General features: G+C 50.2%; 1 protein-coding gene across 1 annotated transcript in view; it reads right to left on the reverse strand.

Moving 5' to 3' along the window:
• The window catches only part of LOC138113039 (unconventional myosin-X-like), a 74873-nt gene extending 68756 nt beyond the window's left edge, over nt 1-6117 (reverse strand). The window contains exons 1-2 of the mRNA XM_069020844.1: nt 5995-6117; nt 1150-1308 (exon numbers count right to left, since the gene is read on the reverse strand). Of these exons, the coding sequence (XP_068876945.1) occupies nt 1150-1308; nt 5995-6117 (282 nt within the window). The remainder of the gene's footprint in view (nt 1-1149; nt 1309-5994) is intronic.
• Nucleotides 6118-27133: the final 21016 nt, after the last annotated feature.

A 27133-nucleotide genomic window follows, 5' to 3' on the forward strand; every position in this document is an offset into this window, starting at 1 on the left:
TTAAGGAGATAGGGCTGCTATGACACTGTCACACTGCTGGTGTTGTGGCATTTCTGGTGCAAGGCACAGACTGAAAAGGAAGAGAATCCTGCATCGCATTTTAAAGTGTGAGGGAGAAGAAACAGGAGGAATATATCCAAATGGGTCAAAAGCTGCACAGACACATAGCATGTGTCAAACACAGGAAGAGAAGAGCACCAAAGATATGGGCCTTAAAAATAGCGTGTGCACATGGGTACTGTCACAGGGTCACAAGGCTGTGTCGATAGACAAGAGGCAAGGGGGTCTACAGCAAAACCAAAAGAATTTACAGTCTCCTCTGCATCCAATGCAGGAGATGGTTCAGAAACAGGGTCATTTTACTGATAATTTACTGGAATACAGGTGCATATAGTTTGGTTGCCTTGATAACAGTTGCTATGCAACACAGACAGAGATTTACATTTCTCCTGTCATATTCTGAAAAACTCTGTGTGCACATAGCATGGACAAGCAAGGTAAGAGCGAAGCAAAGTAAGGCAGTCTTTGTAATCTATCTTCCTTGTTCTCTCCAAGTCTCAGCAGAGCACTACCATCCCAGCACTTCAGGAATGTCTTGTCCCAGGTGTGCTTTTCCTCCCAAGTCCCTTTCCTAACACTTGTCTCTTCCTGAGGGCCTGAGAGGGAAACCAGGACATGCTATGAGTATTCATCTGTGCAAGGAGAGCAGAGTTAGCCAACAGGTTTGCATTCCTAGCTTTGTTAGGCAGTAGCTTCATCTGTCTGGATCAGGAGGGATACTCAGCAACAGCCTGCATACGCTGCACTTTCCAGTCTGCTTGGCCCTATAAACCATGGAACAGCCATAATGGGGATCCTGGGGAACGTGACTGACAGCTCATCAAACATGGATGCTCACGGAGGATACAGAGCTGCGCAATTACCACAAAGCTTAGAGGTGAACATTCATGTTTTGGAAGTTCTTCCATAGAGGCAGAGGCCCCTCTGGTAGGGGTAGGATCTCAAAGGGATGATGGAGCTGGAAAGGCAGAAAACCCCCTCCAATTCCTATCCTCAAGAGACAAGACAACATCAGTTGCCACTTCACATGCAAAGTGGCAGCCCTGAAGCTAAACAAAAACCATTAGGCCAAAAGGGATGAGCACTTACATAGATGTTACCCTGTTGGTAGCGCTGGTGAAGGTTAAGCAGGATGGCAGCTTCATGCAGATCTCCCAGCATGGACATGTCTTCTACCCCATCAACGCTGGTCTGGTGCATGGGTAAGACCTTTTCTCTGGAAAGGGAGGCCTTGGGGTACTGGAACACCTGGAAGGACGGGGAGAAGGACAAATAAGCTCATGACACCTGGGCACATGGTCTGATTTCCTACCAGAAATGTGCACCTTTATACTTTGGCACTGGAAAAGGAAATGAATAAGACACAGATCTGATCCCTATTTTTATAGTCACCCTTCCATTCCTACATACTTGAGTTCTCTGGCCAGAAACCATACAGCACACTTCTTTTGCTACAGAGTCAATCTCTCACCTTCACTACTGATGAGGACAAATCAACTCAAGGTTATTTAATTTCCCCTTAACAGGAGCAGGGTACCAGCCTGCAGCCGCTAGGCTAGACAGGTATTACACACTGCACACATGACTGTGAATAATGATGGCAGCTGCTCCCAAGAGACCAGGAACAGTCTTTCACAAAAAACACAGGTGAGATCATATCTCTGACTGTGGAGAAGTAGAGAAAAAGCTAATTCATATTCCAAGTTTGGCCCTACACTCTCTCCATAGAAGCAGCCAGAGAGCATCTGGAAGAGTTTGTCATCTCAAGAGCAAAGGAAAGCAAAGCACATGAGAAGCCAAATAAAGTAGTGACATTCTCTCTGTGTGATGACACGTATGTATATGATGCAGCTTTCAAAATATTTGTACAGTGACACCTATTAACTTCTCTCGCTTCTCTGGGAAGTACTCATCTCTCTGTGCAGTTGTACTCATCTTGCCTCAGTTGCTGCATCCTTCTTCCTGCTAGAGCTTCCTCCTCCTCAGTAACCCACTCTCTGGTTATCAGGTCATCTCCTTCACCCCCTTTCAACACAGCTGAGATTATGTGACTGTTTCCCTCCACCACAGGCACATCCCAGCCCTCCTTTCCTCCTCCTCAAGCACGATGCTGGCATTTCACAAAAGTTATTTCAGTTGCTTCCCACTCTTGGATTCAACCATGTGCCATCTCCCACCCAGCATCCAAAGCTGTGCTAGATGGTAAGATGCAAGAGAGACAGATGGGAGACTTCATATAGGCATCCTGAAGAAGGAAACTGGTCCACAGTAACCCCTCCAAAGAAACTTGTGCTTCTCCCCCTCTCCTGGGGCTCTGGTCTCTACCTCGTTCCATCCTTGCTTGTAGCCCTCCTGGGTGCCAGCAAGAAACTGATGGGCTCCATAGAGAACAAACTATAATCTATAGCATTGATCTAACTGGTTTCTCCTGCCCGCTTTCCTGGAGTGCTCAGGCTGCCGTCACTGCTGGGAAGAGGCCATCCCTGCAGCTGCAGGCTGCAGACAGAATGAGGTCACCCAGCCCCCTCCAGCAGCCACCCCTGCGAGTCCCTTGCAGGGTGCTCACAGCTGCAGCACACTGCAGGTGCCCAGGGATCACCCCTTCAGGGCTCTGAGCCTGCACCCTGCCAGGGCAGGGCAGCAAGAACCCAGCACAGCATCCTTACAAGATCACCACGATGCACAACCATAAGAGCAGCTCTGTTCCTGGAGGGAGCTGGGGAGGAGAAGCTGGCTCGGTCCCCCAGGTGTGTTCTGCCACTCACACCTGTGTGGCAAGGACTTGGTCTCTTCCACTGGCAGAGTCCTTCACAGCCTACTTTCTTCATCAGCCAAGAGGCTTTCGAAATTACACAGTTTGTGTTCATGAACAGTGTAAAACAAAGCCCAGTCCAGCAAACAGGCTCTCTCCAGGCCTCTCCACACCAGTTCTGCTCCTGGGTATCAGAGAGGTGTGACTGCCAGCAGCAGGACCCCCACTCTGCAAGCATGGCCCTAGAACAAAACCAGTTTTTTTCTTCCTCAGAGCAGAGACCTCAGGCGCTTTCACAAGAGAACTGAAGGAGCAGAAAGGGAGAGTGGGACAACAAAATTCAGGAGAGAGTACAAGCTGCAGATGCACAACATGAACTGGACTGTCAGGAACAAAATCAGTACAGCACTTTCAAACCAGAAGGCAGCAAACAACCCTGGCTCTCTCTTGCCTGCTGACTTATACAAATTTTGGAAGAGAACAAGGAAAAAACCATATGATGTGATCTTTCCTTATATCTGCCTGGTACTTACTCATTTACTACTGCTCTGTCAGCACTTGCAGCCATTTGGGCCAGAAGAGAAACATTAAGAAAACATTTAGACAAAAAGCTGAGTGGACAAGTGTCCTAAAATATATCAAGCAGCTGGCAGCACCTGTGCCAAGAGGCTGCTACGCATGAAGAGTGATGGGTCAGAGCTTGTTTCCTTGTTCCTGTAGACAACATGGGAGAAAATGGAACCCTGAAAAGGAACAGGGGTCCTAAATAAACAAGTAAATGATTAGTAGGGCTTAGATAGTCACCTGTTACACCTGTCTTGAGCCACTTGATTGGTGTTATTCAGTCATCCCTCCCTAAAAAAAGTCTGGTCCAATATCCATAGAGAGTTAAGCACGTGCTCTGGCAGGACAGCAACAAAGGTTCAGGTACCCTCTAGACAGGAACACTGCAGAGGTGAAATGTACTCCCTGGAGGAGCAGTGTGACACAACACTGCCATCCCAGCAGAGGCCAAGTTGTCAGCTATCTGTCCCTGAGGCTGAGGAGGTTCATCTTGTCACCTATCTGTCCCTGAGGCTGAGGAGGTTCATCTAATGCACATCACTGCATGCCTAGGCAGCTCACCCTCCCTCAGGCAGAGGCTGGGGCCTCCAGCCCCACTGAGGTTTGGGAGGTGATGGCTCTGTGCCTCTGGAAGGCACTAGTGACATGTGGGAGGGTTTTCAGGTCTTCCCTGGCACTGGAAGAAAGCTGACTTTTAATTTGTCCTCTGCTCTGCAGGGAAGACTGTAGTTTTTCCAGTCTCTGTATCACCAACAGGCTGCAAGGATCATCCATGCTCCTGGACACAGACACATATCCCAGGACTGTCAAAGTGACTTTCTTCAAGGAGCTCTGAGGTTTGAGACAGAAACAGGATGATGCTCCACCCTCAGAGTCCCAGTGAGGAAGCTTTTGTTACCCCACTGCTCACTCCTGGACGCTTCCAGCAATCTGCCAGGAGAGGAATGTCAAAGATCCTTCCCCATCATCCTGTTCCAGGATGGGTATGCCAGGCTGATGTTCAACACTACTGAGCTGAATAGGATAGCTGATTTTTCCTGAAGCAAGTAAGAACTCAGGCAAACTGATCTCTCAGCAAAGTTGCCCCTGGAATATCCCCTTTTTAACAAGCTAATACATAAACCACAAAGTTACAGGTGTTAATAAGCATGTGCTCCTCTAGCCTAGGGGTTTCTTGTTGCATGGAAGAAAAAAAACCCAAACGCAGCTTTTTTTTTTTTTTAATACCTGTAAGCCACCCAGCATTATCCTGAGCATATCTTCCAGCATACAGGACACAGGCTGGAGGTGGGTGCACCCACACAGATGGCTCCAAAGTGGGATTTCCGGTGTCCTTTTAGAGGTGCCAGGTGGGTTTGAAAGATTTTGCAAGGCACAGCAGCATGTCAGAAGAGACAGAACTGGCAGAGTCACAGAAGTACACACCATTTGCTGCCCCTCTGGAGGCTGCTGCACTATCTGTGATCCCTTAAAATGTTAGTGATATCCAGCACTCCCAAAACAAGTCAACTTCTCAAGAGGGATTTGAGAGACTAAAGTAACCAGATGAAAAATCTCTGTTTGCTAGGGGAATTTATATCTCTGAGAAACAAATGAGGCTCTTTATAAAACAATGATGACTTGAAATCTAGGCCTTTCAAGGCAAGACTGAAAAGTACAACAGTCCTACCACTGACTCTGAAAACTGGAGTCCTAAATCCCCTTTTCCCCTGTGCCCTCCTTTGTTTGCCAGGTAAGAGGCTGAAAAAACCTGTACAGAAAAAAAAAAAATTCTGCAACAAAGCAGCCACCTGCAGGGCCCATTCACCAGAACAGCTGAGCAGGTCTAATTGCTCACTGCTGGAGGGCACAGTCCTGCCCATTTCCCCATCCTCCTCCCAGCACAGGCACCAGTCTGACTCACCAAGAACCTCCGTGAAGGCTGTGGATAGTTTTCCCAGGGTTAGCCAGGCAAGCTGACTCACTGAGGACTTGGATGATCCCCAGAGGTTCCTTCCTACCAATATTATTCCATGAGCACTGCAGCAGCTGCACCAGGGGACCACAAGGAGCACAGAGCTGGAAATCCAGAGGGAAAGAAGCTTGTTCCTATCACTGTCAGAGAGCTCTGCTGAGCTTGGCTGCCTTGCTGAGCTGTCCTGTGCATCGCTGCTGCCCTTACACACAGATTGGCACAGGGAGCCCACTGCCACGTGCCCCTGGCCCCAAGGGCTGACAGCAAAAGCTGCTGGAACTGCTGGTGGTGAGCACAACCACCCTTAGAGTGGCACAGCTTTCACGTCCTGGCAGGAAGGGCTGCTTGGTTGGTGGAGCTGCCTCCTTCCAGGAGCATTTAGCCAATATATGGTTTTGCTAGGCTGTTAATGCAACTGCTTCAAAGATGGCACAAGGGAAACAAAGAAAAGTGAGGTGGGCAGAGAAATGAAGATAACAAAAAGAACAGTCTTCTCTTTTTAACATTTGTTAGACCTTTGGCATAATTTGTAACAGAGACAGGTCACTTTTCAGAGAGAATTTCAGCATTCCCATTGATAAATTTCAACATGATGGTCATGCAAAACCAAAAAGTCCGACTTACAACTTGGCATAGGCTACAAACTCATGCAAACTTCACTTACCATGCCATAATCTGAGGTGAAGAGAACATTTCCATTGGCACAAAAGCCAACAGTGCATGGCTGCAGCTGGTCCTGCTCCCGCAGCCATACCCTGGCACCCTGCAAAAACCAGAAGATACCCATTAGAAAGAACTGGAGCCTGCAAGATCTGCACAAGGGGTGCAAACACCCAAGGAAAGCTGGGGGAAGCTGCAGTATTCAGAGGCTACTTCCAAGCTGCAGCTGCTTAAAATATTTAAGTAAGTCCTACTTACATTTTCAGAGAAACGGGTTTTGGTTTTTTTAATGTAACATGAGCGGAAGAAAAATCAGTTTTAATGAGCTTCATGCGGAAACCAAAGTCAGGAAACAACAATTTTTATAGAAAGTGTCATGGAAAGATACCAACACATAGAATAGATGGTTTGACTGTCTAAATATTTTAAAACTTGAAATAGCTGGTCATTAAAAGTCATGCTATAATAATAATAGAAAATATAAATAAAGCATGTTTACAATTTCATACACCCACACATCATTGTAAGTCAAAATGCTTCCAGAAATCACCAGCGAACAGCTAAGAGGATTTCACAGAGCTTGTTTGCAAACTCTGGCAAGAGTTTCCTTTGGTAAATGACATGACATGAATGTTTCTCTGATGTATATATACACTGATGTATACATGATGGCCTGATGCCTCATGTATGTATGCACTGGTGTTTATATATGTTTATATATATGATGTTTCACATACATTACAACATCTTAAACTGCTCCGTGTCTCTCAAGACAAAACCAGATTTCTGGTAGCACACATGCAGGGATCTGCAGGACAGGTAGCTATCATAGCTTGCCTACCAAAATAGTGGGGAAACAAGTTTGCTGGATTGGCCTCTTCTGCCCTGTCTGCCTGTGGGATCTGGTACAAGGGAAAGAGCAGGAGCATGAAGACAGATCAGAACAAGCATGACTTGCAGTTGCAGAGTTAGGCATGAAGTCACACCACATTTAAGCTATTGCAAACTAATCATTTCCATGTCTTCCCACAGAAATCACATAAACTCTACTTAAGTAAATATTGAGAAAACTCCAAAGTGCTCAGCTGTTGAGTAACATTAGGGCCATCCTGCCTTTCATCGATTCATAGACTGACTTTCTTCCTAATTTTTTTATGTCCCTAAGTTATTGATCATGAGCTTTAAGCCCTTCCTACTCTCTTAATCCCATCAGCACCATTAGCTCTTTGCTTGTAGGCCTAATATGTTTGAAGAAATGGAATAGTGTTTCTATATTACATTATACAAAATGTGGAACACTAATTCTATTTTTAATGATTTGTTTTTAGTTTAGGTGGGTTTTTTTTTAACTACTTAAGTCACTTTAAACACTTCAGTACCCTGGACTTTCCTTACAATAGGAGATACATCTCTCAGCCAACCTCCAGTCCTCCCAATAAAAGAACTGGGTTTAATGACATTAAAAAGATGTACATAATTCTAGCTTTACTGCTGTGCTCTGGTCTAGAGTGTGCACATCAAGCAGATTAATCTCCCCTCACCAAGTGAATGAAAAGCACCATTGCATCTGATCAGCACCTAAACCCATGGATGCTCTGCAAAGATCATCCTCATGGCCAGTGAACAATAGCAATAGAAAAAAATGTAATGTTACAGATTTGAGATCCCAGAGAGCTGGTATGAACAATACATCACATACAGATTTTGAGGAACTATATATAGGATTTGTTACATCCTCTTATGTTTTCTGAAACTCTTGATGCTTGAAACAGTGTCCTGAGGCATCTGGGCAAGACATTGCTGTTGAGAAATCATCAGCATTCCCAAATCACATTTTGACTATTCTGTGTAAATAGATGAACAGCAACACGTGTTAAAAGACTTTTTTGCTACTTTCACCAAAGACTCCTACTACCACCAAGGTAGAAAGCAGAGTCAGAAAACAGGAAGGTTGTGTCTCCAAACAGTGGGATGAAAGAAAGCCTTTCATAAAACACTTCGTGTAAACATCCCCGACAGCACATTTCAATGCCTTCAGACACCAGTAACCCAGGATGGCAGAGATGAGAGCCTGAGGCAAGTGCAGTTTAATCAGGAGACAAGCCTGCACCCTGCCATGCACACTGTGCCCCAACACCACGGCATGCACACCCTGCATATGGGAGTGTGCCACGATCGCAGCACCCTACATGGTCTGTCCCTGAAGACCAGGCAGGTCCAGGTTACACAGACTTCCACTCCCTGAGCTCAGAAATTAACTTGGAGCCACAGGCAGCTGATAATCTGACACAGAAGAGAAAATCTATGGGCATGAACACTGTTATTTAATAGGTACCATTTAGAAGGGAAAAGAGGGGAGAGAGGCAATGGGATTACTCAGCTATCTTCAACACATAGAAATGATTTAAAAGTCCAGACTGATCCAGACCCCTTTCCCAGCAGAAGTCCACGTGCAAAAGCATTAACAAATACTCCTCCAAGGATACATAGGTCTTTTGTACACCACCACACAAACTTATGGCAGGCCCTTCTGTGTGCTGCTAAGGAGTAGAAGGCAACATGCTGAAACTCCCAGGCACTGTGGTATTTCAGCTGCCCAGAATGACTTACTTCAGTTTACTTTGATGTTGTAGCTGTTTGTACAACAGCAATTACCTCTGCACAGCAGAAAAACTGCACCCAGTTATGCTGTTTCCAAAAGGAATATTGTGCTGAGACAGCCAGAAAAGAAACCACAGAGCAAATAATTATTGTAACTTCTGCCCAGCATAGCCATAGCCCCCGTTTCCTGAAAGGCAGAGTTTGTTTTAGTGCATCTCCTTCCACCAGCCCTTTTTCCTAAATATGAAATTCCCCAAGGAGCCTTGACTAAATACAGGAGCAGATGGCAACACCAAAGAGACTGCCCTCACTTTGTTCCCCTCTTCCCCAATGCCACACATGTCATTGATCAGTTGAAAGGATTAAATTGAGCAGAAAACTTCCCAAAACTGCCAGGCAGCAAGGCTGAACTTCCATAGGAGAAGCAAGGTCAGTAGGACTGAGCCCTGCCCAGCAGTGACATGCCAGCTCTGGGAGGCCCCAGCTCCCACAGGCACCACAGATGATGGGAAAACCCTGCTCTTCTAGGACAAGAGTAAAAACCCTTCAACTTTCATTCGATATAGATATATAGATATATATAGAAATATATAGATATAGAAGGTCTCACCCTCACCCAGAGACAAAACAGTTCAAAAAAATGAAGCAACAAGCACTTGCTTGTTGGAGAGAACACCTTAAAAACAGAGGAGGAACAGTAGTGATGATTTTGTGTAACCACTTTCCATCAAATAAAGCTGGCTGAATAGTGATCATACAGTTAACTCAAGCCCCATACATAATGAGCTCATCCCCTCCCAATTATTCTTTTACTAGGAGTTTATTAGGTTGCTCTATTGCTTTGGTTTGAAAGGGAACAACAGCAGGAACTGAAAGGAGCAATATAATAGCAATGTACCAGTTCCTATATCAAGGGTAGGTCACCCAGATGTTAAACAAACTCTGAGACCAACATCCTCATTCCTATGGCCTCAGTAACAATCTGTCCATGAACTTGCCTTAACACAAAGTGCACAGCAAAGCACAATCCTGAAAACTGATCCCATACCATGGGGCTGTAATTTAGAAAATAAAGTTGCTTGCATACCAAGAGCAGCGTTTCATCAGTACTGGCCCACTGTCACACCATGATGCCTTCCACTGTGAACAGCAAACTCTAAAATGTCATTTCTCATTTCAAATAACACATGGCACTTTGGGATCCTAGACTCAGAAATAAGTAACGTTTCCTGCTATTCATGATACCAAAAAATCCATTGAAGCCACAGATTTATTTGGCCTTCTATGACATTTTTTCAGAGTGACTGAAACCGGAAGTTCTCCCTTGCATTCGCATGCCTGTATCTCATCTCAGCAGATGCAGTATGGTGTGCCAGCAGGGAAAGAATAAGGGCAATCTTGTGTGCTGTACCCAGGGAAAGGGCAGAGAGGCAGAGAGGCAGAGAGGCAGAGAGGCAGAGAGGCAGAGAGGCAGAGAGGCAGAGAGGCAGAGAGGCAGCACACAGCCCCTACTGCAGCAGCAAAGCATCCATGCATTAGTGTGTAGTCAGCAGCTACATCCTCCTCATCAGTTATCCAGCTACTGAAGGATGCAAGGTAAGCTCCAGAGGACAAGACACAAAACTCTGTACCTGCAGGTGCCTTGGCCTCTCCAGGGCCTCCCAGCCCAGCAGGAGACACATTCAGGGACTGATAACTGTACCATTCAGGGACTGACAACCCCGCAACTGTACCACGCTTCAGAAAGAAGTCTTCACATTCTGTTCTCCTTACTCGCATGTTCTGGACTACCCTTGAACCTTCACATTTTCCCAGAATGTCCTCTGTCTTCTGGAAACTGCTTCTTCCCAGGTACAAGCAAGAATGAGCTGCCCCAGATGAGCTTCAGGACACAGCAGTGCTGCTTCTCTCTGAGTGCACCCACATCCCATTCCTCCTTGTGCACAACCCTACACAACTCCCAGGAGTAACATGCTCAGGAGGGGCTAAACCAGGATGGCTGCATCTATTTCCCAGGGCTTACTGAGGGAGGAAAAGTGGTTTTGGTTGGAAGACACCTTTCAGTTTATGAAACGAGAACACAGTTGTCTGCTTTTTCCAGTACAGGATGCTTTTAATGTTTTCTTTGTGAATGAACTTGGCTGCCTCAGCCTCCAGATCTACCTACAAACACAATACTACAAGAGGCTCTTACAGTGCCTTCCTTGATTTGGGTAACTGTATCCAGTCAGCCATTCTGCAAGGGGCAGGGATGTCTCAAATATGTACACCCCTGCACTGAGAGTCTGAGACCAAAATCTCTGTGGGTGCTACAAGTTTTCAACTACAAGTACTATATACATAACTTACCTTTTTCCTCCTAGCACACTGAGGCTGTTCAGTGGGTATTGGGCATCCAAGCCTTGTGTTTCTCCTGGTGATGGATCCATATGCTCCTAGGCTTAGAAAAGGCTCTCCTAGCAGCACAGTGCTGAGCCAGCTCTTTTCCCAGCCTCAGTGGGCTTTGTGGTTGTAAACCACGAGGCAGAGACTGGGCTAGAAAGGCCCTCGCAACTCAGACAAAGCCGGAATCAGGTTTCAATAAATGCACTTTTCAACAGATTGATCTGGATGATCATGAATAAGTGATAGGACAAATATAAAGAGCCTTAGCTAATGGATGTAAGATTGGTGGGGAGGGGGAGTCCCTGGCAGCCTAGACCCATATGGTAAAGAATGCAACTTTGCTGCTTTTCTAATGGCAGGCTGAAATGAAGCCATGGGTTGTATCTGATCAGCAAAACTGGGACCAGCTGCTGGAAAGGAGGGGCAGCCCAGGAGGCCACAGGTAAGAGAGACAGAAGCAATAACAGCCAACATGCAGTAGCTGGGAAGAGGGACAATTCCTCCAACAGTGGTAGGTGTAACAGAAACAAAAATCTGCTTCTTGTAAGGCACGAGGATGACAGCTGCAGAGCAAAAAGGGACTGGATTGTACCTGTCTGGTCCCACGATTCCCACACAGCAGCTCATTGAGCTCAGGCAGCCCCTGCAAGCTAGCAGGGCTCACAGAGCTGGGCACAAACTGCAGCCATGGGTCCTGCTGCTCCAGAGCTGCAGCCTCGGCTGAGCCCGTGACTCATTCTAGCTCTGCCAATTAGCAGCCCCATTCCTCACTAATTAAGGAGCAGAGCCCTCAGTCTGCCAGCAGCTTTGCAGAATAGCAGTATCAGGAAAAGGTTTGTGCATTTTAAATAATCTAAGAGCAGTTTGTCACTTTCTGGTCACTGATGTATGTGCACTGCTTCCCACTCCCCTTTTGCCTCCCCCTCCCATCTGTTCTGTTCCTGTCTCCTCCCCCAGTTTGGCTGCTGCACAGCTTCTCTTTTCACTCTCCAGAACATCTCCCAACTTCAAATATCTCCCAGGAAATGCCTGGTCCATGGAGGTAATTCTTAATCTTCTCAAAGAAGCAACTACACACTGCAGCAACCACACCAACTGCTTGTCATGGGAATGGAGGGAATGAGCCCCCAGCTGTTTTCCCATACTTCAGAGCTGCCCTTTGCCATGAGCAAAAGGTGCACAGAAAGGAGGCAGGTGTGAATCCTTCCGGGCTTTGCTGTACATTCTCTCCAAGCTCAGTTTAAGATGAGCTGCCCCCTGCAATTCCACCATGGGCAGTGGAGTCACTCTCCTTCTCAGGTGAAGTAATAGTCCAACAGAGTTTGCAACCACCTGAGAAATTCTCACCATTCTTGAAAATGCATACTGAATTTCATTATGTTCATAAAAGTAAATACCACTTCCATGCCTTCATAACAAGGTCTTCCCTACCTAAAACTTTAATTAGGAACTGAATTAAAATGAGATGTTCCCTAAGCACATTAGTCACATGGATATCTACAGATGTGTATTCCCTGTCGCATCACAGCAACACTGGCTTTCCTACATCTCCTCTATAGCCCTGAAAGAAAGGAGGTAACATGGCATGTGCTAGAGTCCAGCCTGGTCCTAGCAAAACTTTCCCTGACCAACTTGCAGCTCCAAACTGAGCAAGTAAAAAGGTATTCCTATCCTGCTCTCAACTTGGACAGTGCTTCTCAAAGAAGTCTCTCCCTCTTGCCACCAAGAATATAGTGAGGCAGCTTCCTTGCAGTTCCCTCCCTCTCTCAAATTCAGCCAACATCTTCAAGGGTGAGGCTGGGCTGATAGACAGTTGAGAAGTCTTCAAGGTCCACAGAATAGAGCTCAGGGCCTCAGGAAGCCACAAGGACACAGTGGTCTGTCACCGAGCAGCCACAGTGCCAAACGTTTTGTAAAAATCTCGGGCAAGAGCCCTGAAAGAGTATTTCTTCTGCAATGTTTATTATGCATAATTTGGGATTATGTCCAAGAACTTTCTGCATCTTGCCACATCCTTGTCAATAATTTCCTGCCTTGTGGAGTTCCACCTTCTACTCACACATTACACAGAACCATACGTTTTTAAACCAGTCTCATCACTGTGAAGCAGAAAATCCCTTCTTGCAGTCAGAGGTAAAGGCACAGGGGAGTTCAATCCACCTTCTCTGTCTCATCCATTATTTTCTGCTCTTTTGCCATGTCTCCCCCTATTTGTCATTTCACTAATAAAGTAATCTCAGGTTTTTTAAACTCTTCGTGTGAGACATTTTTCTGGTGTTTGTTCGTCCTCAGTGTCCTTCCCTCAAACACCACACAGAAAGCAAGTGGAGTGCCTCTGAGCTGGGATGCACTGTCAGACAATCTGAAATAAGAGTGGAAGTGGGGAAAAATGGAGGAAACAACCCATGTAAGAAAGAAGCTGGGAGACAGGAAAGACAGAAGAGTCTATGTCTCACTATTTTCTAAAATCACTGGGTACAAAGGCATGTGCTAGTAACAGCATCCAACTACTAGGTGTGGATGGCAGCATTGTGGTTCTGTGTGAGTAATCATAGAACCACAGAATAAGCTGACCCAGCAGATCATTGAGTCCAACTCCTGGCCCTGAACAGGACCATCCGCAAGAGTTACACCATGTGCTGGAGAGTATTGTCCAAACACTTCCTGAGCTCTGGCAGGCTTGATGCTGTGATGATGGAGACATACAGAAGTTTTAAACAAACATCCCTGGAAAGCACCCATCTTGCATCACACTGCGATGCTGAAGTGCTTTCCCATATAGTAAATGGAAAGGACATGAAACATTTTAAAAATCATCAGGTCCAGGAGTTCCCAGAGATCTGTCCAACAAAGTTTCTCAACAGCTTTATAAGTCTTGTAATGCTGAGGAAATTCCAAGAGATTGAAAGAGTCCGTCTAAATGGAAGGAATAGCAGGATTATCCCTAGTAACCATGGGTTGCTTAGTCTGAGAAGCCCTGGGAGAATACAGAGGTTTTGCTCTCAGCTGTTTATCTTAAGGATACTCTGGCTTCAACTGTTGTCCAGTGCCCATTAACATGCAGAAAGAAGTCTAGTCAAAAAGACTTCTTATTCCTTAGCATCCAAGCATACAAGAAAAATAGGACTGTGATTGACTCTCATGGCACTGCCCATGTAGAACACTATTTCAGTAAAAGTCAGCTTTTGAGGAGCAAACAGCAGCAAAGGGATCTCAAAGCTGTTTTCACGAATGGGGAAAATCACTAATAATTGTGGGATTTTCCAACAAATGTCTGCAGTGACAGGGTCCGTACTATTTTGTATTCTCATCAAAGACCTAAAATCTAAAGTAGTACTGACAGTACTAGCAAATGCCAACATCTAGTAGATAAGTAAGTACCCACAAGGATGCAACCATCAGAGCAGTGTGGATTCCACAGCCCCTTGTTAGAACAAAACAGGATTAAAGTACAGCCAAACCAAAAGGTCATGTCAGGAGAGCAGGAATGCAAGGAGCACTTCAAACACAGGAATGTCTTCTGGAAAGTCACAGACCCAAAGAGGATTGCGAATTGCTGAGCAGAAACTCCCAGGACATTTGGTTGCAACAAGAGCTGATGCATGTCTGGGATGTATAAACAGGAGTAAGGAAGTTTACTGCTTACTTATGCTTTGAGGTGTGAGAAAGAAGCCTTCCAGAGACAACATAAAAGCCTCAGTCATTTTTGCTATTCAGAAAGATCCCTTGTAGTGCAAAAATATTTGTGAAGATGTTAATGTCATTATGTAGATTTGCCAGAGCGAGGGCTGACCTATCTAGCCCAGACAGTGATAGTGGGGGGATTAGAGCAGCATGTGGCCCAGCATGGGCTGCAAACCTCACCTCTGTCCCTGCATCCTCAACTGACTCAACCCTGCTGGGAGGACAGGGCAGCCAGCAGCACTGAGACTCCTCTCTGCTACCTGCTGGCTCACTTTTGCCAGCAACCCAGAGACAACCCAGTGCCAGAGAATAATTTTTTTGCAGACAGAGAAGTTATTTGGGACAAAGTGACTCTCATGAAGCAGAAGAAAAGTAGGACCTGAAAACGGATGGATCTGCCAGACTCTTTAGAAATGAAGCAGGGTTTATTTTAAAACAAGGTTGTGTAACCACTTGAAGAAACCGCAAAAAGCGGGGGATCCTCCAGAAATAAGAAGCCCTTCTAGAAAGTGTGATTCAGCCAAATCTTCATCATTGGCTCAAGATGCAAGTAACAGGAATAAACAGGACTAATACACCCACCTCATCCTAACCCTAATTTCCACCTTCTCATCAAATACACTGGTCACTGGATCTATGAGAGGCTCCACCACCAGTTCAGTTGCTGTGATAATCATTGCACTTGTATGACAGGACCTCTCAGTTCCCCGGGCACTGTGCCAAGTGATGCATAGCAGACAGGCCTTCCATAGGTGTTTTTCCTGGGACTTGGCTCTACAGCACTGCTGAACTGTGGGTGATCTCAGATGGAAATGAGGAGGCAGAACTGTGGAGTTTAGGGTAACTGGAGGATAACCAGGAAACCCAGACTCTCACAAGTTTCAGTGTTAATGATCACATTTAGATAGTTCACATATTCTCCTTAAAGCAAAATGGGAAAAAGAAATTGCAAAACATCTGTGATTATTATGTTAAATGTAAGTGTGGCAAGAAGTGAAACCAGAGCAGAACAAGGTGGTTTTGGTGGCCATGATGGGGCAGCTGCAGGCTGGCCCAGGGCAGCCTGGCTTCCCTTCATGTGGGGGCTCTCATTGAGAGCCTGTGCCAGCCCACTCTCTTGCTGCTGATGGGATCTGACAAGGTCACAGCTCACGCAGCCTGGCTCCAGATGAATGCCCTAAGGAGGGAGCTAGCAAGACTCCTTCTCTTCCGCCAGACACTTTTTCATGTCATCTTTGGCACAAGAGCTTTCTTCCTTGCAACTGCTGCTCCAAAACAGGGCAGTCAAACCCTTTTGTCTTATATCTGCCTCTTTATCACTCTGAATGGTTTAGGGGAGATGCAGCTTGGATGGAGGATTCTGTGTGGAGTATCCATGCTACACTAGCTGCATGGATATCTTCAAGGACAGTGGCACTTGCCTTTAGCTGCACTACACAGGCTAATTAAACAGAGAGGGGTTGCTCTGTTTGCTTTTGACACAGAGAGCATACATACAAGATGTATGTAACAGTCAACATTTCTCTGTCTCTTCTTCATCTCTACAGGTCCTCTTCCTGAGAGGTCACAATATTCTCAGTAGAGTGAGAGAAGATTGTCAGGGAAGCTGGAAAAGCATGTGTTCCTGAGAAGTGGAGAGGCTTGGTGGGAATACTGCTTCAAAGAGCAGCCTCACTGCTAAAGAAGATGATGTTCTATGTACCTTTTCTTTCCAGGATGGCATTTTCCTAAGCCAGTGGTTGTTAACACATGGACATTCAGCTTACTGTTATCTGTAAAGACAGCACATCACTCATGGTCAGCATCAGCCAAGTCAGCTGAACCATTCCTCTCATCTCAGACAAGAGTCTCTGGGTAGATTTTCCCGGATATCTGGCCATACTCCTCTCTCGCAGGAACTCCTCCTTCTCCCAATAGCAGGGAGCGTGAGAAGGGCAAACCAAGCTGTTGAGAAACCTAATCCAGCCATGTACAAACCCTTCCCACCCAGCACAACCTGGGCTCCCTGGGGACACGGGTCTCTGGATGATGCATCCAGGCAGCTTCAACAGAGAGCCCAAAGCTGGTGAGAATCGCCCGTGCAACCAAAAATCAGACCAGTCCTGTACCTGCTGTACCCATGAGTCAGGCAGGCTCCACACTGCAAAGATGCATTCAGTCAGGTCCTCTCAGTTGTTCTCCTTACCCACGTTCCTGCCTGCACATGACTTTATGCTGGGACTAAGAAGCCATTAGATGCCCAAAGGACAGCAAATTCAGCTGAGTGTCTTGTGGCCAGTAAAGGGGCACACTCTGCAGACTCCCTGATGGCTTTGTGGAGTAGTCAGGCACTTCCCACTTGCATCAAGTAGTCAGCAGTCAGTGCAAAGCTGCCAGAGCAAAAGAAACCTGGCGAGGTACTTGCTCCCCACCTCAGTTTGGGGCCAAGAAAGCAGCTCAGGTGCATGCATGGTGGCAACTCCAGCAGCCTTAGTACTGCTATACAGCCTTGACTCTGAGGCTCCCTCCTGGTCTGCGTGTATCTCTGGGAGAAATGGATCATCTCCCTATCTCCATGGCAGATGTCCCAGGCCACAAAGAAGAGCAGGACTGTGGCCAGGGAAGGATGGGGAACATAGGGAACAGTAAGTGAAGACCATGACAGCTGCAGAGAGGACGGTTCACAGCCATGCAGGACACGAAAACAGAATTCCCCCGCCTTTCTGTCCCCATGTCAGAAAGCTTAAGAATTTCAGGGGATTTATTTTACAACACAGATGAAAAGCTTTGGATTTCACCATAAGAGCAAGGAGGAAAACTGTTTAACGCTTAAAATGCCAGCATTTCTAGGCCAGTGGCACATGAGAAGGAGAACAGCATCTGTGACTGCACTGGATGCTGCTGCTCAGTGCAAAGTGACACGGGACCATGCAAACTGGTCACTCCAACTGCAGTGCAGAAGGACAGGATGGGAGAAGTGTCTCCTTTAGCCCTGGCCATGACATTCCTGCTCCTTAGGGGGGAATTGGAGAGTGAGTCACATCCTCTGTGTCACCCCACATCCTGCCCACACTCCAGACATACAGGGAGACCGTCATCTGTCACCATGCCACAGCCCCGGCCTCCAGGGCCCCTCCTCCCTGCCTGGGCACAGGACTCACTGCAGCAGCCAAGCAAGGAGATGGCGGAGCACACACACACAGCCTCGGCTCCTCCGCTCACACCCGGCTGCAGCACAGGCATCATCCTTCACGTCTCTGAGCCATGCCACACAGCAGACCTCAGCTGGCAGAGGCCCACACACATCTTTGTGCTCTACCACTTGCTGCGGATGAAGGTTTTCTAACCTGGCCCACTTGGGATGCTGCAGGAGAAGAGCAGCAGCAGCACACACCCCAGCAGCTCACTGTCCCTTGGGTCTGCAAGCAGAGGAGGGCAGAGCACATGGGAAACCCTTCATCAGTGTCAAGCTGGCACAACTGGCCAAAACTATCCCTCTCATGGCAGAACCAGGATGACAAATAGGTTGAACCCTTCACAAAGCCATTTTGGTCTCCAGCATGCCAAAGGGGGAACTAGGGGAGCTGTGAAGACCCATGGCATCCCCACCTAACCCCAGATACTGATCACATAGCTGAGTGTGATATCTAAATGCTGCAAGCACAGCATGGGAGCATGCTAAGGCAAGACCAACAGCACACTGGAGTTTAGCTATTCGCTGTAAGAGATGGCATGCATCCCCTGGGACAAGCGTCTTCAGCTGCTGCAGAAAGAAGCAAAGAAACTCCCTTCTACTCAGGCTTTCCCTCCCACCAAGAACCCCCCATGGAGAAGGAGGAAGAGTGGCTGGGGTGCAGCAAATGCCAAACATTCCGGCTCTGGGGAAGCCACATTCCCTGTCTCCCACCCCCACTGCCTTTCCTGCAAAGCAAAGTCTGATGATTTCCTGCACAAGCTCACCCCAGTTCTCCAGCCTTGGCTACCCTGCTTCATTGGGATTTAGTCTGTGATTTACAAGAGATGTGTGACTCTTAGATTTCCAGGGAAGGGCTTCAGGACTGGCCCACAGCTCTTCCCTGGAAATCCCTGTTTCTTCAGATAATGGCAGAATCATGCCTGGACAGGTGGAGCTGGACAAAGCAGGCAGTTCTCTGATGGGTGCTACTTGCTGAGACATGCACCTCTGGGCATCCCCTTTCCAGCCTCCCATTCCCACCAGTTCCTTCAGGCTCCTCAGTGGCTACTCCTGTTGCAAGAGGCCAGGAGGTTCCTCCTGACAGAGAGCAGGCAAAAAGGCTCTGGTGAAATGGCCCTTTGGGAAACCCTGGCCTTCATCTGATTAGATACAGACGGCCCAGACTTCCAGGAGCAGCAGGTTAATCAGTTAATGGCTGAAGGATGCTGGGCGATGCGCTGCCGCATGCTGCGGGGCAGCCCCAGCCGCACAGCCCGGGGGCAGCTACTCCTTCCTCTCTGGGGCCAGATCTGGGAAAACATCTGTTCTGATAAAGAAAGTGCTTCACCAGGGAGGGGGCAGGCCCGAGCCCATCAGCTGCTCCAGCCCAGCGACCATGGGCTTCTCCAGGGCGCTGGTAGCTCCCCCTCCGCACCCATGACTCGCAAGGCCAGACACTGGGGTTAATGGCCTGGAAACCATCTGGGGGCTGGAGGGGGCAGATGTCTCATGCCCCAAACAGGGGGCATTCAGACCTTAGCCGCAGACCTCGAGTAGGCCCCGTCACCCCATAATGCCTGCCGTGCCCACTGCCACTGCCACGGGCACCCGCTGTCACCCGTGGGTCCAGAAAGGGCTGCCCTGGCCTTGCACCCACCTGCCCCTCACAACCAAAGGCATCACCAGGCTAAGCTGGAAACCTGTGTATGCTCAGGCAAGAAAAAGGGCACAGAGAATTTCGGGGCGTCTGGGCTGTGCACGGCACCTGGCCCCGCGCACTCAGTCACTCGCTCCCCGTGGCAGCACAGTGCCCGCACGGCTGTGTGCTCACCCGGAGAGGGCATCGCGGGCAGGCGGCACCAGAGCCCACGGCTAACAGGTACGGGTCCGGCCCCGGGCAGCCGCTCCGCCCGCCGGCCTGACGGTCACTGGGCAGCGGCACCGAGGGGCAGGGGACTCCCGCCGCACGCTGCCCGGCTGCTCACCGGCCCGGTGCCCCGGAGGCCAGCCGCTCTGTGACACGCACACGCAGGCAGGAGCAGGCTCCGGACCCTGAAGTCGTTCTAGAGGATTAAGGAGCCGGCTCTGGGCAGCCATGACTATCATGCGACAAACCCGCTCCTCCCGCAAGCAGCCCTCGGTCGGCATTGCCGGCACCGCACATCCGTCGGGCTCCGGCTCCCGCAACCCCTTCAACCCCTCGTACGGGTTGCGCGGTGCCGCGCCGGGCTGCGGAGCGCTCGGGGACAAAACCCTCCGCATCCCATCGCTCCACAGAAAGTGCAACCGAGACCGCCTCGGCGAGGGGGCAGCGGGGGCGCGGCGAGGCCCGCGGGGAGCGCAGCGTCCCACGGTCCCGGGGGCGTTCCCGGCCCGGGGCACGGCACCCCGATGTCCGTCTCGCTCCGGGACCCGATCCCGCCGGCCTCCGCCCGGCCCCCGCCTCTCCCAGCCCCGAGCAGGGGCGAGCCCCGCCGCCGTGCCCGTCCCGCCGCTGCCCACCTGGCGCAGAGAGGCGTCCATCAGCGGAGCCGCCCGCGGAAGCGCTGCCGCCGGCTCTCAGCGCCGCATCGCCGCGGCCGGGCGGGCACGGCTCGCCGGCCCCGCGCCGCGCTGGCTCCGCCTCGCCGGCCGCGGGCAGCGGGGAGCGGCCGGGCCGCCCGCTCCGCCTCGCTCCGCCCGCCCCGGGGCGCGGGGAGTGCGGCTCCTGCGGCGGCGGCGGGGCCGTGCCGCTGCCAGAGCGTTTAGGAGCGGGATGAGACTGGCTGGGAAGCGGCGCGCATCTCGAGAGGAGGCTGCTGAGAAGGGTTGGGGTGGGGGAGGCCCGAGCGACCGGTGCCACCCAAGGACACGAGGCGGGGACGGGGGACCACTGCTGTACACAGCCACAGGAGCCAAGTGCGGACCTTTGTAAGGGCAATTGATGTCATCCAGGATAGCAAATATTTTGGGTTTTGGGTTCCTTCACCAGACCATCATAGTATGATTCAGTGAGAGAGACTGTTAACCGGAATCCTGATAGAGCTTCGAAATGATGTCTCTGAGATCTGAAACAGCTGGCAAAGAGCAAGAGTCTGGGCAAAGTTTTTCCAGATCATAGCTCAAAGATAGAACTCGATCACAGGTCGAAATGTGGCCAGATCATAGATCACAAGTGTTCTCTGAAGGTGTTTCTTTCCATCAGAAAGTTCTGGCTGGTCACCAGGGGGGTGTGGAGCTCCTCACAACCACGGGAAAGTTGAGGAGCACACTTCTTTCTCCTCTGCCTGCCTGCCTGCCTGCCAGCAGTCTCCGCCAGCAGGCATCTCCACCACCAGACGTGCCCTCCCAGACTTCTCTGGAGGAACTTTGGCCATGGTTCCTGTCATCCAGGGTAGAAGGGAAGGATACAACCTTTCAAAGGCAAGGGTTTTAGTATTAACACTGCTGTTGACTGACACTTTCCGAGAGGGAAGTAGAAGGTGCCTTGATCCAGTCCTTAGAACAAAGTAACTTTCCAACTCTTCGGTCAATAAGCGTTGGATTCCCCAAACGGAGCATCAGTGACTGACACGCTGTAAGCCCTGTACTCTATCAGGCTAGTAGAAAAGGTGGCAAGAATCTTGACAAGAAACTTACACCTGATACTTGTTCCTTTCTGTTACAGGATTAAAGCACTAGTCCTGCCTTTGTACAGCCCACTTGGAAACTGCAATGTCTGAACTGTTTCCTAGCTGGCTTTAGGTGCTGCTCCTGGGAAGGGGTAGCTGTGACCATCTGTTTCTTCACAGAGCTTTGATAACCAGGTGACTGCTGACTTGCTAACACATGAGCCTCACTGTGCAGGACAAGCCCGGGACCCCTCTCCAGCCCATCAGCTCCCCCCACCTCAACCTCGGGATTGCCTCCTGCCCCAAACCTGGCACAGTAGTGCTGCCTGTGTGTTTGGTAGCAATGTCAGCAACCCAACGATCTCCCAACCCTCCTCTCAGCCCAGCTGCAGATGGCACAGGAACCAGGATGCCATGGCTGTTCTCTGCTTGTCAGCAGAGTGCTGGGCTCTGGGAGAGGAAAGGAGAGCCAAGGCAGGCAGATGCTGGTGAGCCTGAGCAGTGAGCTCTCCCTGCATCCATGAAAGGAGCAACCCTCTGATGCTGCAGGCAGCAGGGCCCCGCACCCAGCCGTGGCAGCAGCAGACAGTGAGTCAGCTTCCTGCTGGGCTTTCCACACTGAGGGCAGGTCGGCAGAGGACTGGCAGGAACAAGCTGAGGCAGGAATTCCTCCTGGACTCCAGACAATATCTTAATTTCCTCTTCTGCCACGGGTCTGGCACATTGCTGGGAGGTGGGCAGGCCCGCACACCCCGCTGCGGGCGGGAAGCATCTGACAGGCTTGCTCTCCCATCGCCTGCGAGGGGACGAGCTGTGACACCTTGGCTGCAGGTCCCACTTCCTCAATGGCTCATCAGAACTGTGTTCGTAGGGTGGAGGACTGATTTCCTCCACTGTCATCCCTGGGATGATCTAATTTGGGAGAGTCAGCAGCAGAGGCAGGACACCTTGGACCAGACGAGCGCATAGGGAGGCACAGATGCAGAAGGAGGGCACCCATGCTCTGCTATGCATTGCCACCACCACAGCCCCCACTGCCAGGCCCTGCTGCTTCGCTAAGGAAACCAAATCCCCCCTTGCCTAACGCACAGGACAGCCAGGAATGTGTTGACCAAAGGCAGAGAACTACTGAGAACAGCAGTCAAAAATCAAGCATGCCACCCATTGCCAGACCCTGGTAGATGCCGAGGCGCACTCCTAACACTGGCTGCATGCATGCATGAGGAAGGGGACACACAGAACATGCAGTAGGGTGCAAAATGATCCCACAGCTCTGGCCCTCTCCTTGTTCCAGTTTCACAATTCTTTGAAAGCAGCTTATAGATCAACCCTTGAAAAGGGCAGGTCCTCCCCTCTCCCATTCCCAGACTGCAGGTAGGCCAGCCACAGCTCAGAGTTGGTCAGTCTGGCCAGGCCAGCTCAGACTTGGGCTGCTTGAACTCAGCACATGAAGCTGTGGACCTCTCCTCCAGCCCCATCCCCTGCAAAGTGACGATGGTGATGATCAAAGCTACGCCGAAGCTCTCCCTGCCTGGGGCTGCTCTGAGGCTCTGTGACAGGGATTAGCCCAGGCTCCTTGGGGACAGGATCATGTTTGTACCAGATGTGTCCCTGCTCCAGAGGAATGTGATTAAGGATGTCTGGAGAGGCTTTCACCAGGTCACACCAAGCACTGCAGCACCTGCTCCCCCTGAGAGTAGGAGCATGAGGGGGAGTCCTCCTTCTAAGGGGGCACAGAGTGGGCTGGGGAGGGTTTATTTGTCCTGGGCACTCTGATGGCTCCTGTATCACTTCAGCCACCAGCAGCGAGCCCATCTCACTGCAATGCACAGTGCTGCATCTGCACACTACAGAGCTCAGGCCAAGGGCAGCTACACCCCTGCTTAGTCTGATCGCAGTGGGAAAAGCTTCTTATCCCATTCAGGCACGGGAATTCCCCCAGGGCTGCCCTTTCTCTGTGGGTCAGGAAAACAGGATGTCGTCTTCATTTTCAGCCTGAGCACAAAAGCAGATCACTGGAGCACATCCACCCCACTGTGACCATGTGCCACCCCTTGGCCTCTGAAGCACCCTCCTGAGCTGCATCACTGGGGCCAGCACCATAGCTGGGACTTTCTACCAGCCCCATCTGCACTTGGCAGTGCTGACGAACCAAACCCATAATCAGGTATCTCCAGCTCTCTCTGCAGATAGCGGTCCTAGTCTTCTTCCTTCAGCCCAACCCTTCCTTCCTTTCCCTTCCACATCCCAGGCCACACATCCAGCTCCTGGCAGTGACAAGCTGAGGTTCCCTGCCACTGCTCTCTTTGTGCTGCTGCCAGTTTGCTTGAGGCCACAACATATCTGTGTGTGGCTTTTGCACCTCGGCCATGAGAAATGCAGTCCTGGTGATGAGATTGCTGAATGAGGGAGCTGAGCTGCACGAGGCTATAATTACAGCAGGAGCATGTGGGGAGAGGCCAGCCGAGCGCATCCACCTCATTTCCTCTCCTATTAAGTCTGCCCTGCTTTTGTTTGACCCAGACCAAACCTTGCTATTAATGGCACAATGCTGTGGAGGTCACAGACGATTCTGCTACAAGCAGCCTTGTGGATTCTGCTCGACTAAATGCATAAGCAGGGCTTTGCTTGCAGATACCATTACTGTGGGATTCATGCTGTAGAAAGTATGTCAGGCAGCTGGGGTGCAGGCAATTCCCAGACTGGGCTGTTTTGCCAGAGGAGCTCTTTGTCTCCATCTGCAACCAGCAACCCAGGCAAGCAGGCAAGGAGGTTAAATGGTGTCATATCACTACCCCTGGCTGTGGCTGAGGTCTGCTGGTAGGTGCTGGTAGCCTGAGCCATGTACCTTTCCTCTTCCTGATCTTGCCTGCACAGTTTCAGCTTGTAAAATCATTTTTGTGCTGAAGGAGAGAGCTCTTCTCTCTGTGCACCTGCAGCCAAAGAGATGCCAATCCCTGCCCTGTTTTGTTGTGCTTGTCCCTTAGAAGTCCCCGGAGGCAATCTGAAAGGCTGTGCTACTGGACTAGCAAAGCAAAGAAGCAGGCAAGGCTGTGCTAACACCTCCAGGGCCAAAAAGTGAGTGCAGCCCCAGCTCAGAGCACCAGTAGCTGGCCCCAGCATCTGGCCATGTGTCTTTGCTGAGGAAGAGAGCCTGGCACAGCAGGAGGCAGCCGCTCCCCAGCCTCTCCCATCCCCAGCGAGGTTGCTGTACTCTGTGTACTGGAGGGGGGGGACATCCTCCAGGGACACTGGGCTGATGGATGAAGGAAATCATCCAGCTGGGCTCCTGCAGCAGAGATCACAAGGTCCCCCCTTCTCTGCAGAAATCACATGAGGAGGATTACCCTCCAGTCCTGCTCAATGACAAGATCACATCTGGCAGCCAGGGGGTCACAGAACAAAGTGGCAGGAGAGATGGGGGATGCTGTGCAGCACTGATCCTCAGCACTTCTCCTTGTTCTGACTCCTGCATGCCCCCCTCTGAGCCAGGCAGGACATTCATGGGTGCCAGCCCACCTCCTTGCTGCTCCCTGCAGGGAAGAAGCTTTGGCAGTCACATTTCAGAGCTCAGGCTGAGCCTTCCCTGTCCACACCTCACAGCAGCATTGCATGGGAGCTCGTGTGCAGAGCAAGACACAGCAGCTTGTGACCAAGTGCATCCCAGCCAAAAGTACGCCCCTGGACAGGGGAACCTTGCACAGGCACAGAAGAATTGTCCCAGAAGTTCCTCATTCACTTCTGCAAAGAGTGCCTTTGGAGAGCAGTCCCAGCACAGGCACCTCAGAGAGCTAGATGGCCGGAGAGCCTTGAGGGGGTGATGTACTGGGAGGGATGGGGCAGGGACACAGGGCAGCAGGCAGGAAGCAAACTTCCCAGGGCAAAGGAGTGAAGGCCAGACAAATTACAGGAGTACTCACCTGTATTGAAGAAACATGCTGTCCAAGCCTGTGCTCAGGATTCAGACATGCCTGCTAGAAAGTATCCTTTGTGAAGACCTGTGTGAGGGAGAGGAGCCGGAGGGAGCTTCATCTCTGCCCTGTAGTTCCCTGGCAATGTCTGCAGGCCTGGCAACTGGCTCTGGGGAAGGCTGACTGCAGCATGGGGACATGTCCAAACCTGTCGTTCCCATGGGGAAGAAGGTTTGTGTCCGTGCCTGAGGAGGGCAAGTTCCTTCCCTGGCGGTCAGCAGGGCCCTGCTCAGTCCTTTCTCCTCTCCCTGGTGCTTCTCCTGGGGCTGGTGAGTCCCTTCTTTTGAGTGACATGAAGGGGAAGTGGATGGAGGGTGGGAGACAGAGCGTGGGGCTGGGGCCATGGCAGCGATGTGCAGGGTCACCAGTGCTCAGCAGTACTTGCTGAGGGTGGTCCTTGGCATCTGCAACAGCAAGCAGGACCCCAGCACCCCTGAGCTGGGGCTGCTCTTGGGGCTTCACATGCAACCACTATCCTGCTCAGCATCAGCTCTGCTCTCCTCAAACTGCTGCAACTCACATCTGAACAAATCCACTTGTGCTGGGGATTGCAAACCAGAGGCACTCTCACTCCTGCCAGCATCCAGTGTGAGGAATGTGCTGTGCTGCTGTCTCCTGCCCCACATCCCCCCAAACCCCTCCTCACGGGGAAGAGGAGAAAAGGTTTTTACAGTTTATTTTAATGAAGTTTGAGCGCCTGAAACACACACATGAAAGCCCATGCAAGGACTTTCAGACACACAGGAGAAAGGGGAAACTTTGCCACTGGCTCTGGTTCACAGTTTTGCTGTAGAAATGGTTTTAGCTAGCAGTTTCCTTAACTTCCCAGCCATACGGCCATGTGAATGGGTGCCAGTGGTATCTGACAACAGAGATGTGCCAGCCCCTCCTGGCTGCAGAGAACAAAAATAACTGGAGAAGATAACTTGAGTGTACTTGAACCCAGGTGGCAGAAACAGAAACCCAAACAGTTTGCTTAAACAATATAGCTGTTTAAAATAATAATGTTGATAATCTTGGGAATGGACCTTCTATTTTTAAGTCTCTGGACAGGCTTACTTTTGTAAAGATAAACCTCTTCTCATATAGCAAAGAGGTGGGAAAAACTTCTGGTAGGAGTGCAGCCCTGGTCTGGCGTGAGTCCTCTGTCAGGGAGCAAGTGAACACTTGTCCCATCCCAGAGCATCCCCTGGGGAACTGGGGGTCTGCAGACACTCAGGGTATTCTCCCCAGCCCCAGCACAGGAGCATCCCCTGAGCCTGCAGGCAGCTTCTCAGCTGCACTGCAGCAGCATTTTGTGATCCAGCATGTTCCTGGTGTGGCAGCACCCAGCAGTCTCGCCCTCCTCCTCTGGTCTCACTAAAGTGGGGGTATGCCCCATGGAGTGCACCCCTTGCAGCCCTTTACTCCTCCTGCCTCAGCCCATCCCTGTTGCCCTCCTCTCCATCCACCCACTGTCTGTTCTCTGGCAGAGCAACCAGGACCTACTCCTCCAAGCTGGACAGATGTCCCACTCTCTGAGCAGCAAACAAGTCTTTGGTAGAACTGATTGCTGACTGAGCCCACATGTGTGACCGAGACCAGAGCCCCTGCAGCAATCCTGCCTACATTGCATCCTGGTGCAGTGTTTTCCAGCACATCCAGGACTCAGGACCATGTGGATGAGCTGTGATCCCGGTCAACTCTTCTTCATCACCGTGGCCAGCCATGGAGGCCCTCTACTCTGCCCTTGAAGGGGAGATCAGCACCTTTGTGAGG

The sequence above is a fragment of the Aphelocoma coerulescens genome, chromosome 7 (genome assembly GCF_041296385.1).
Source record: "Aphelocoma coerulescens isolate FSJ_1873_10779 chromosome 7, UR_Acoe_1.0, whole genome shotgun sequence".
NCBI lineage: Eukaryota > Metazoa > Chordata > Aves > Passeriformes > Corvidae > Aphelocoma > Aphelocoma coerulescens.